The following is a 12,341-nucleotide window of genomic DNA, read 5'->3' as shown; positions in this document are numbered from 1 at the left end:
CTGCCAGAGAACGTGCCAGAATATCAAGCCTGATGACTATGTTTGTCTGTACACTGAACACAGTGCCACACCGCTGGGGAATAAAGGAGGAAGGCTTAATATGTGATGTGTTTTGGGTTTTAATGCTGCCGATGTTGGCTCTACAGTGTGTGATGGATGTGTCTCTGTGCTGTGCTCTGCATCACAGATCTAAGCTTTACTTCAGAGCTATGTATTCTATTTTGACTTGCTAAGCTATCAGTATGAGCATCTGTTTTGTTCCTCAGACAGATTTACAGGTACAAAACACTAGATCTTTTACACACTTTAGTGAGCTGTCTGTTATTTTTTTAGACGTGTTCCCGAATTGAAGCAAAACTTATGGTGCTTAGAGAGATCTCATTCTGGCCAAAATTAGTCCCAGCAATGTATGCATGCTTTTTTTTCTTTTGAATTTTTTGTACAATTATCTGCAAAGACTTTTACTCAGTACTAAAACATGTCAATAGAAAATCGTTCCATCTAATTTAAAACACAATTTCACCCAGCATTTGTGCATGCTATGCATTTGTTGCATTTATTAGAGTATCAAGTTAGCTTAGCAACATGCTAGCATCTGACTGCATTAAGATCAACCATGCGAAAAGCACTCTTCATGTCAACCACAAAATAAAGACTTAATTTCACAGTTGATCCTCAGTTGCTGCCTATGAAGAGTGTTTAAATTCAGTCACTCATGAGGTTTCATTTTGGTTTGCATGCTGCACTAGAAGGTTGCTTGCTAATGTAGAAAGTGAGGCAGCTCGTTCAAATATGGTGCAGAACTTGTGTGGTTCTTGTGTTTGCGTGAGGACTGGTGGTAAAAGAAAGAGAGAACTATAACTGTGAGTGGGTGGGTATCGGTGAGAGTGTCTGTTTTGTGAGAGGGCTTGTTCCCAGGCCCTCAGCTCCTGGTGAACGTGAGGCTGAGTTCTTAGCCATAGTCGATGTAAGGTGACTCCGTCTGCCTCTCTAACCCTATAAAAATACCCTGCTGACTCTTATAGCACCCCGTCTGTCTGTCTGTGTGTTGTTGTCTGAGGTAACACTCTCTGCTGGGCGGTACTGTGAGAATGGGCCTCTTTACAGAATGGTGCCTGAATATAGGTCACAGCTCAGCTTCACACACACATAGCACTTTGTTCATCTCCAGTGCGGTACCTGGCAATTGTCTTTGTCTATAGTTATCTGTGCTGTCATGCGGTTGAAGAGTGAGTTTTTGTTTTTGTTTTTGTTGTTGTGTGTGTAGTGCTTAAGAAAAGGAAACAGACAACTTGTAGAACAATGAATGGATAAACTGCAACTCTCAACTTGACATCTATGTATAGGATGGAAATTAAGTATGTCAAAAAGCACATAATGTGCGTTTAGCTGGACCAAAAGAACAGGTTTATTTATACATATAAAGAACATTTGACATATATGTAATTGAATCGTAAGCTTATTTTTGAGAGCTGCCTGAAGCGGTTCCCAATTTGACAGACAGCTTGTCACAGATTATTTAGCAATTTTTCTTACTCTGTACTGTTATTTATTTATCTTTTTTACAGGGGAGATCGGTATCTTTGACCACCTTTTACAGAATAGCAAGAAATACTATGATGATGTGCTTCAACAAAGAGCCTGGGGCTGCTGAAGTTGAGGTACACATACTTCCCGTATTTTAACCATTCACCAGATAAATGTGTACAGGTTTAGTATGTTACTTTTATTACCTGTGTAAAATGTTGATTCTGATCCCCATAGGTGACAAATATCCATGCTAAAAAAAATGTATATATATAAGATGTAGTAATAATAATAATAATAATAATTATAATAATAATAATAATAATAGCTGTTATATTACTAATTGTCTTTAAATAGCATGCACTTTCCATGTTGGATATTTTATATGCATGTCCCATGACAGCTGTATCCTTGTTTTCTGTCATATTTCCTTGTTACCTTCATCCTGCCATTTCTCTTCATCTCCATCTGTACTGCTTTTCTTTATATAGCAAGATTACTGGCGGATAGTGGAGCAGAGGGACTGCCATATAGCAGTGCATTATGGGAAAGTGGACACAAACACACATGGAAGCGGCTTCCCTGTGGGCAAGTCTGAACCCTTTTCCAAGTAAGCGTTGCATTCATTTGAGATGAAATACAGGCATGATGGGAAGATGTATTAGTGTTTATAAAAATGAGGCTACCATAATCTCTCTTTCTCCCTCTCCCTCTCTCTCTCTCACTCCTTTCTCTCTTTCGCTGTAGGCATGGATGGAACCTCACTGTCCTTCCCAATAACTCTGGATCCATTCTGCGTCATCTTGGTGCTGTGCCTGGTGAGTTCACTATTGTTGTCTGTAGCAGGAAGTACACTTCTCTCCACATCATATAAAGTTCCTTTGTTGAATAAGTCATCCCCCCCTCTCTGTCTCTCCTTCTCTTGTTCAGGGGTGACTATTCCCTGGCTGAACATCGGCATGGTCTTTTCTACCTCATGCTGGTCACAAGACCAAAACCGCCTTCCATACATTGATTACTTACACACTGGTGCTGATTGCATTTGGTAAGTTCTTTTATTTTATAAAAATTTTTTATACTGTGGCTACATTGACATTAAAATAATTGGAACTGAACATTTGCCCCTATAAAACGGCATTGGGCTGTTAGATGATGTTCATATCAACAGCAGATTAACAAACGACAAATTAATGTCTAAATAAAAATAAGTGAAGTCTTTGATTTAAAATAAAGTGCTAATGAAATAACATGGATTCTTCACAATTAAATCGTTATTTACATTATTAAATGAATAATTTACATTATTATGATCTATATTATTATATTATTTTATCACATATGTTTGTATATATATATATATATATATATATATATATATATATAAAACATTTTATATATATATATATATATATATATATATATATATAAAACATTTATATATATATATATATATATATATATATATATATATATATATATATATATAAAACATTTTATGTAAAAATACAGTAACATGAACAATGTATACACTGTGTCAACAATATAAACATTTTATTATATTATATAAATTTTTTATATAGAAAAATGATGACTGTATATATTGGTCATGTTACTCTGTTTTTACATAATAAAATGTTTTATTATATAAATTATTATTTTAATAATACAAATATTTTCTATTTGTAGTAATCTAGAAAATCTCAAAATATTTCAGAATTTAACAGAATACTTGTTCTGTTGTATACAATTGAGTGAATTTTGTTAATTCTGTTGGCACTTAATTTTAAATATTTAGATACATTAAATGCAGTGTTGATTTTAATCATATTTATATACTGTTATTGTATTTATTCATAATTTATTTAGTTTATAGTTTATTCATTTTGAGTTCACTTCTGTTTGTATATTTTCAGCTTTCATTTTCATTTAATTTTTCTATTAAAATTTTCTATTTTCTATTTTTCTATATAGCTTTTGTTTTAATATTGTTTTGCAGATTTAATTTCTTTTTATTTCAGTTTTAGTAACTTTAGTAATTCAACTTGTTTATTTCAGTTATGGATATATTTCAGCTTTGTCAATTATCAAAAATCATTTGTTTGTTAACACTGCTAACAGTCATATCAGTGTAAAAGTGTATGTTCTATCAATGTCTTTCCTCCTTACTCCGCTGTATTATAATCTTCTACCTCTAGAGGGTGCTGTACTCCGTTAAACACACCATTTATTACAGTGTGCATTCAGACTAGTGTCAGCTGTGTTTTTGATTTGTTTTTGTTTTTTTACATGCATGATTCAACATGATAAAGCCAAGGCCTGTTTTCATTGCAACAAAGCTGGTTTAGGAGCCAGCAGACAGGGCTGTCGCCTTATGTCATCCAAACAATGACACTGACAGGAAGTGTTGTCTGTCCCATTACAGGTATTCTATTCCTGCTGAGGAAAAGACAAAGCTTGATAAAGTGGTGCATACACTGCTACAGGCCAACGGCACGCCGGGACTGGAAATGCTGGAGAAGAATGTTATGGTGAGATATTGTGAATAAAAATAACAGTACCTTTTTGTAAGTCTGCTGACATTGCTTATTGAATGTAATGCTCTTGTACAAAGAACTTAGGAGTATGTATTTCTCCAGATTTCTCCGGAGGTGCTTTGTCGTGAGGGGATAAAGGTCCACCGCACGGTCCAGCAGAGCGGGCAGTTCGTGGTGATCTTCCCCGGTGCGTTCGTGTCCAGAGTGTGCTGTGGCTACAGTGTGTCTGAAACTGTGCACTTTGCCACACCACAGTGGATGAACCTGGGCTACGAGGCTGCTAAGGTGAGACATTTTCACATTTTCCACTTTCACCTGCAGGACAACATATAGACGTATACAAGATGTTTATAAGACGCTCTACATGTTTGTACTTCTCTTGCAGGACCTGAAATGCAGGCATATAGCAAAACCCTTCTCTATGGAGAAGCTCCTCTACCAGATCGCCACAGCCGAGGCCAAACGTGAAAACAGACTTGTGCTTGGTACAATCTCTTCTCTTCTCAAAGATCTCAGGTAAGCACTGCAAACCCATCCTGATGTGGAAACGGTGAAGTTATGATTTTTCTGAAATGACCTATATATATTATATAAATATATTTTTATTTAGCGTGGAATGTTGCTGTTTGAGCATGAAAAAGGTCTGCAAAATTACAAAGCACAAAGTCACTCCAATGGGAGAGTTATCTGTTATCAGTAAGCACTGTTTCTGAACTCCCTGAAATGCTCAATTGTAGTCTTGAGCTTTCTTCCGGGAACGTATACATCACAATATTCCTCATTTAAATAATTCCCGCCCAAGACATGCACAAAAAAAGGGACGAGGCCTGGTTCAGTTGCATAAGTAGTTTGTTTAAACTTGCGGATATGGAAAGGGGTGTGACATTTCCGAAACATGCTCGAAGCGGCATGTTTATAGTATAATACCAATCACAAACAATAAGAGCACATTGCGCTGTTCAGAAGGAGGGGCTTCATAGAGACAGAAATTAAACAGAGCGTTACAGACAGACTGGGAAGAGAGGTGCTGCAATTAGGGCTGTGACGGTATGGGATTTTTTCTTACCGCGGTAAAGAAGCAACAAATCTCGCGGTTTGGCGGTTAACCGATTTTTTCCTATTCTATTTTGCCAGGAAACGCTTCCAACAGGCTTGCGTGAAAAATAGGCGTCGGTTCTATTTCTAGCATGCACGCTTTTTTCCGCGCGGCTCGTGCCGCAACTGAGACGCGCGTCTCACGCAGGCACACAGTGTGCAAGCTCTAACCTGTTAACATGGGAGCCGAAATAAAAACGGACACGCCACGCAGCCAGTGTGTCGCCGACCTAAGGTAGGTCTGCTGCACTTAAGTCCAGCAAACGCCACAGGATGGTTAATTTTTCTAAGATGTGGTCTTAAGTTAGTGGTATTTCCTCGCGAGACAGATACTTTTGTGCGACAAATACGGCATATTGCCTTGTCCAAATTCACCAGATTCCCCTTAATTGTCACCTGCCTCAAAGGCGACACAGTATTTGGCTTAGACACTAGATTCGTGGCTATTTTTCGAATAATGTCATTCGGCTAGCGCCGTCAAATGTTATTGCCAATAGGCTACCACATAAGAGAGATCATTAATCTGCTACTTGCAATTAAAATCTAACTCCAACTGTTTACGTTATGCTTGTCTTTTATGCCTGTGTTTGTTTGTATTTAATTGAACATTATCTGTAAACATCACAAGTACTGAAACCTAGCAGTTAATTAATAATAATCAGAAACACACAAAAAAATATATCCCCCATATGTTTAACATATAATGTCATAATGTCCCTCCCTTGTGCAGGAAGCGTTTTTTTTTTTTCCAGAAGCACTTGAACATGGGACTCGGAGAATACAGTAAATTATAAGCAAATATTAATGTGTTTATAGTCATATCACACACCATATGCACTCCTGTAACTTTCAAAAAAAAAAAAGTGCGGTGATGACCTCACACCGCGGTAGGCATCTCATTAACGCGATATTGCGGTGATGCGGTTATCGTCACACCCCTAGCTGCAATAATGTAAAATATACTCTAAATATATATATATATATATATACACACACACACACACACACACACACACACACACACATATATATATATATATATATATATACACATACACACACAGACATATATATATATATATATATATATATACATACATACATACATACATACATACATATACACGCATGCATACATACACACATATATATATATATATATGAAGAGTTCAGATGCAAAAGCCTCTAAATGCCATCTGAAATTCTCTTATAGAATGATATTTTTTTTATCAAGCTTGTTATTTAAGTTCAGTAATTTCACTTAAATGACAATTAATAGGTAATCTTCATTGCCATTTAAGTGAAATTATTGAATTTAAATATACGAGCTTGATAAAAATGATCATTCTATAAGAAAATTTCAGATGGCATTTAGAGGTTTTTGCATCTGAACTCTTCATATATACATACATACATACACACACACACACACACACACACACATATATATATATATATATATATATATACACATACACACAGAGTATATTTTTGTCCAGTTTAACGTGTTAAAATATCTAACTTAGTTAAAGCAGCTTCCGTATTTTGTGTCATCCTTTGGCTAGCATTACATGATATGATCACGCTCTTATTCATGCAAATGTTTTAAACCATTTAAGCGCCACAAGACAAAAGAGAACGCGCTGCCTGTGAATGTATGGTCTATGTGACACACACACACGACACACAGAAAGACGCGCGCCAGTATCGTGTATCGACATTTTCACAAGACATCAGTAGCTGTATTAGTATCAGTGATACTGGCCTTCATTCATAAAAAGATGCCATTAAACAAGAATTTAAAATATACTGTCTTTATGTTGTCTCTACATTAATTTGGAGATTAACTGTAAAATTATTACATTACAACATGTATATAAAAAACTTAAGTGTTAAACATAAGTGTTTATAATTGTGATTAATCTAGTTCATTTTTTTAATCGATTGACAGCACTTACTTATACTTTACATTTATATGATGTAATTATAGGTGCTGTCAATCGCCTAAACCTATTCTAGTAGACTCCAAAAACAAAATCAAGACTTTGTAAAAGGGCATAAATGGCCTCTTTAAACATTATAACCAATGGCAAGGCAGTTGTGAAGTTGAGTGTGCTGCTGTCCTACAGGAACATAGAGATGAAGCAAAGGCAGGAGCTGTATGAAGCAGGGCTGCTTTCCTCCGCACGCTACTGCACTCACGACAACAACCAATCGCCTGCTGACACCAGGAAGAAACCACGCAAGTGGCTGGCGCTGGAGTCATCCGAGAGACGCTGCCAAACGTGCCAGCACCTCTGCTACTTATCTATGGTGAGATTCAGTTAAGATTATATTGGACTGTAGAGCTCAGTGTAGTTTATACTATACCAACAAACTAAGGCTCTGTCCTAAATTTTAATATTTGTTTGTGTTCTAAAAGTTGAAACCATCATAAACTCCCAAATTAGTCCATATAAGCCCAAAAACATTTCTATCATAGTATACTGTATCATCTTGGCACACTTGACTTGGGATTTGGGATGCACTAATTCATTTCTCATATGCCATTTAGAATCAATAGTATGCTTATTGGGTAATAGTGTAAAAACTATACTGTACTTTAGCAGTCAGTACAGTCTATACTATAATAATATTAAGGTCCTGTCCCAAATGGCTCACTAAACACTCACAGTCTTCCTACGATCTGCACTTTCGTGACGTAACGCCACTTTGACTGTCGGGAAGACACCTAAAATGACAAATAGGACACCCTACGGTCTCATGGACTCTCAACGGACACCCGCACTCAGCAGCAAGTCCACAAGACCGAAACTGCGTATGAAGTGTGCCATTTGGGACAGGGCCAAATACTTTAGTGCTCTGTACTGTCTATACCAGTCGTTCTCAACCAGAGGGCCAGGCACTAATGTTAACATTTTTCACAAATTTTTATTTTAAAAATTAAAAATAAGACAAAACAAACTTTAAAATGAGCTAAAACATCTCAAATGCAATATAAAGATTACATTTTATTTCTTATTTTAATTTGTTCCCTCTACAACTTTCCTTTTGGTTCTCAAAATCTTGGAAAAACCTGGATATACAGTATGATATATATTTAAAGTGTTTTCTAAACCATGTAAATGAATAAAACCTTCTAAAGGCATGGCCATTTTTATAATGAATATAGATTTGTTCAGTTAGACGGTTTGTTGAGCTCTAAAAAAAATGTATAGAGTAGAATTTGCTCAAATTAAAATGAGCAGTTTTGTCATTAATAGCAGAAATATTTTGAGTGCCCTTTTAATGTTGTCTTTGCCTTGGAGTCAAAAGGGTTAAGAACCCCTGGTCCACAATTCATATGCTATATTAACCCTTTAAATATGTAGTGTTCTATAATATAATTTTTTCATAGTAGACTAAAACGCTATTTTAATTGTCATAGTAGTATATTTGTCAATGTGCTTTATATATTTTTTGTAGCATTTTTCATTGTTACTGTGTTGTCAGACAGTTCTAGTTCAGTCATAGCTGTAATTTACTTCCAGTGCTGGTAATACACTTTCAGTCTTCACTAACACATGAATTACTGAGCGTTTAAATTGAGTTATGATCTTAATGTAGCTAATGGTTGTTGTTAATATGCTGCAGGTGGTGCAGGAGAATGAAAATGTTGTGTTCTGTCTGGAGTGTGCGCTGCACTATGTGGAGAGAAACAAAAGCTGCCGCGGACTCAAGATGATGTACCGCTACGATGAGGTAAGACACATGACCAGAAGCACACCTGCAGGGGGCGCTGTTGTGATGCTTTTGCTTAGAGGACCCTCAAGGGTTCAACAACCCTTCTAACTGTAAAGTTGATGTCCCTTCATAAAATGTTGTGCTCTGGCAAATGCCAGTAACAAGCGCTTGGGGAAACATCACCACAAATCTGAATGCAAATGAGCTTCTGTGGATTCAGTGTTCTGTTACAGTTTTTATTTAATCACTGTGGCTCAATTTTGAAATTTGATTTTGTTTCTCCTCAAAATAATACGTTTAGATCTGTGAACAATAAGTTTCTTGCTCACACCAGATTTGAATTTCCTATTAATTTAGGCAAAATGCATGCGTTTTGGCACACGTGTGCAAAAGAGAAAGTCTATTTCTCTTCATCCTCGTCCTGCTTATTGCATGAACACCAAATCACGGGCTTCCACAGCACATCAGCTTATAAATGAACACGTAAACACTGATTTTAAGTGTCCTCCATGTTTACACCCGTATAACGGCGTGCTGCGACATCTTGTTATTGTTATTTTGCTCATGTGTGTCAGTTCGGGATCGTGATCCATTCACACTTGAATCTGATATCTGCCACATTTAAAGAAACAATACATCAACAATAAATCAGGATTGAGCTCTAAGGCTTGCAGTGTTTTTCACCATGGTCTCTCTTTATGTTTGTGTCCCGTGTGGTCCCTCAGGAGCAGATCAACAGTTTGGTGAATCAGGTGTGTGGTAAAGCCGTAGTGAGAAGCGTGGCGGACGGCTGTAACGGCTCCAGCCCCACCAAACCGCCAGGCAAGCGCGGCCCCCGCAAGAGAGCCACTGTAGAGCTGTCCCTGACCCACCTGTCCAAAAGTGCCGCCGCTGCCGTCTCGTGAGAAACGCCACCCGGTTGCCTACGTCAAACAATCCATTTTCCCTCTCTTCATTTCTGTCTTTTATCACCCTCATAGCAGGGCAGAGTTTCCTGTGTTGAAAGCAGGCTGCCTTTTTTTGCACTAGCGCACTAGTTTTTATTCACCAGATGTTTGATAGCATTAAGAGACATGGTCCCAGGTGTGCATTTCACTGACAGGTGTGAGTATGATGTCATCTTTTCTGCCTGGACCCTCTTCCCCCTCACCTTCGGCCCCACTGACTGCACACATGCTCCTCCTGAACTGTGAACCTTGGGACAAATGGGTGCTTCTCTCCTCAATTTTCCTGGCCCCTTTCCTTTGAATGTTGGTGCTTGATGGAGCTGCCCAAGAATGTTTTTTGGGTTTTTTTGTGTTTTTTTTTGTTTTGTTTTTTTGTTTGCTTTTTGTTTTGTTTGTTTTTTGTTTTGTTTGTTTTTGTTTTGTTTTGAAGTTTCTGTTTTGTGTTTGTTTTTGTTGTGCGTTTTGTTTTATGACATTTGTTTTGATTTCAATTCATTTACTCCCCATGCAGCTCCTCTGCGGAAGACGCAGCTCTAAAGATGGTAAACACTTGAAATTTGTCTTGTTTTAATGTGTTTTTTAAGAGGAAGTACTGTGTTTTTTTTTATTTAATTTCATCTGCTTTTCATTTCACACTTTCCTCTGTGGATTCGGGGAACGATGGTTTCCATGGCAGCGGGTCGGGCTGTACTTGAGGAAGTGGGTGTTAGGGAATGAACGAGTGGGTCCCGTCCCGGTAGTGAGAGGGGTTCCTCCCACGCTGACGCTTACGAGCGATAACTGTGCCTGATGTTTAGCGGGGAGATCTTTCTTTATTTTTGGTGCTGTTTTTTGTTTTTTTCCTCCTTTTATTGTATATCAATACAAAAAGGTAATAAGAAAGAAGTGCTGTCCGCTAGCCTTCTTATCCCACAGGACGGAAGAGCCCAGAGGCTTTTTCCTCTTCTAGATGTGCAATCGTGTCAACATTCCATTCTTCCAGACTTTCATCTGTACCAGTTAACATTAATTATTATATTATATTATTGTAATTATTATATTTTGTGTTTTTGCATTTTATTTGATATTTTGTTCTGATGTGCTATCTCAAGTTAGAGCCACTATTCAGAGGGTGTAAAATGTGAAATGCAAGTCCAAGGTTTTTTTTTTTATTGTTATTGTTTATTTTTGTTGTCTTTTCATTTTTGCGGAAGTATCATTGATTTAAAGAAACTTAAAAAAATCACCTTTTGTACATAATCCTGTAAATGTCTTTAATACTTGAGCCTTTGTTGGAGTGACAGAAGGAAAGGATAGATAGATGGATGATGTCAGATGAAGAAAAGCCTTACATTTCAGTTTCTTCAGCTGTGGGAGTTTGATGCATACAGGGTTGCTCTGGTAATGTGTATAAATTTTAAGTGCTGCTTACATCACTGAGGACTAAGATAAGGAGTCGCGATTTCCCCCTAGTTTTGTTTTTTAGGTTTACTTTTTTAAAGAAAAGGGAAAATACTTTCACAAAAAAAAAAGAAAAAAAGGTTTTTACATTTTCATTACTGAAAATTCAACATTGTAGTAGCTACTCATGTTGCACTGAGCTTGCCAGTGGTGACTGTCAAGAAAAAAAAAAAAAACTATAATTCAGTTTGTTGGTTGTTGTCCTTAACAGAAGACTGTTTTAGGAGTATTTAATGAAAACCAAGTCTGGTGTTTTCAACAAAAAATGGCATTTGTCAAGTTTTTATGGCCTTACAATGTATTTTACTCAGAATTTTTTGCTGTTTTGGTTCCTTTTTCTACAATGAAAGATTTGCTCACAGTCAGGCGAGTTAATTTATTAGCACTGCGTCTCAGCTCTTCCTCTCACGAGGAAAGATTTCATGTTGGTTATATTGCCAGTTTTATTTTGGTTTTCTTTGTTTTCTTTTGTTTTTTACTTTTCCAATTTGTACTTAAGGTTTAATAAAAACTCATGGACAATTCACTGTCAGTGTGTCTTCATTACTGACTTTTATACTGGTTTAAAGGGGAAGGTTTTCTTCTTTTCATTTATTTCTAATAAAATGATTTTACTGATTAACCACATTTTAAAATACATTTACAAATAACAATTATTATTAATAATGTTATTATATATACAAATAATTAATAAAATGAACACTTTAATACATCTTTAAAATATTCAATTATTTAAAAAAAACGATTTAGTACTAGTATTAGAAGTAGTAATTAAAATAATAATTAAAAAAATAATACTTGTCTTTAATCAAATTTGTCTTTAAAATATGTAATTATATTATACATATTTAGTCATTGTATTAACAATAAATTGTTGTCATAAAATAATACACTGTAAAAAATGTCTAACCTCTCCAAGTCAAAATTTTCTAGTGACTGGTCACATCTACATTTTTAAATTGGCCCAAGTGTAATTCTTGTTGCAATAGTCTGTTAACATTGGCTAAATGAGAAATAATACGTCAGACTAATTGAAAAATTTAGATGTGGCCAGTCACTAGAAATTTTTGACTTG

At 36.3% G+C, this 12,341-nt stretch overlaps 1 protein-coding gene across 1 annotated transcript in view; it reads left to right on the top strand.

Moving 5' to 3' along the window:
• jarid2b (jumonji and AT-rich interaction domain containing 2b) overlaps positions 1-11,788 on the top strand; it is a 106,159-nt gene extending 94,371 nt beyond the window's left edge. The window contains exons 9-18 of the mRNA XM_082186096.1: positions 1,569-1,661; positions 2,019-2,137; positions 2,275-2,345; positions 2,458-2,572; positions 3,950-4,055; positions 4,164-4,346; positions 4,447-4,577; positions 7,286-7,469; positions 8,790-8,897; positions 9,605-11,788. Of these exons, the coding sequence (XP_082042222.1) occupies positions 1,569-1,661; positions 2,019-2,137; positions 2,275-2,345; positions 2,458-2,572; positions 3,950-4,055; positions 4,164-4,346; positions 4,447-4,577; positions 7,286-7,469; positions 8,790-8,897; positions 9,605-9,784 (1,290 nt within the window). The 3' untranslated portion in view covers positions 9,785-11,788. The remainder of the gene's footprint in view (positions 1-1,568; positions 1,662-2,018; positions 2,138-2,274; positions 2,346-2,457; positions 2,573-3,949; positions 4,056-4,163; positions 4,347-4,446; positions 4,578-7,285; positions 7,470-8,789; positions 8,898-9,604) is intronic.
• Positions 11,789-12,341: the final 553 nt, after the last annotated feature.

Source organism: Leuciscus leuciscus (genome assembly GCF_965113295.1).
Source record: "Leuciscus leuciscus genome assembly, chromosome: 12".
Lineage (NCBI taxonomy): Eukaryota > Metazoa > Chordata > Actinopteri > Cypriniformes > Leuciscidae > Leuciscus > Leuciscus leuciscus.
The sequence above is the reverse complement of the archived record's forward strand: the minus strand, read 5'-3'. Positions and strand labels throughout refer to the sequence as shown.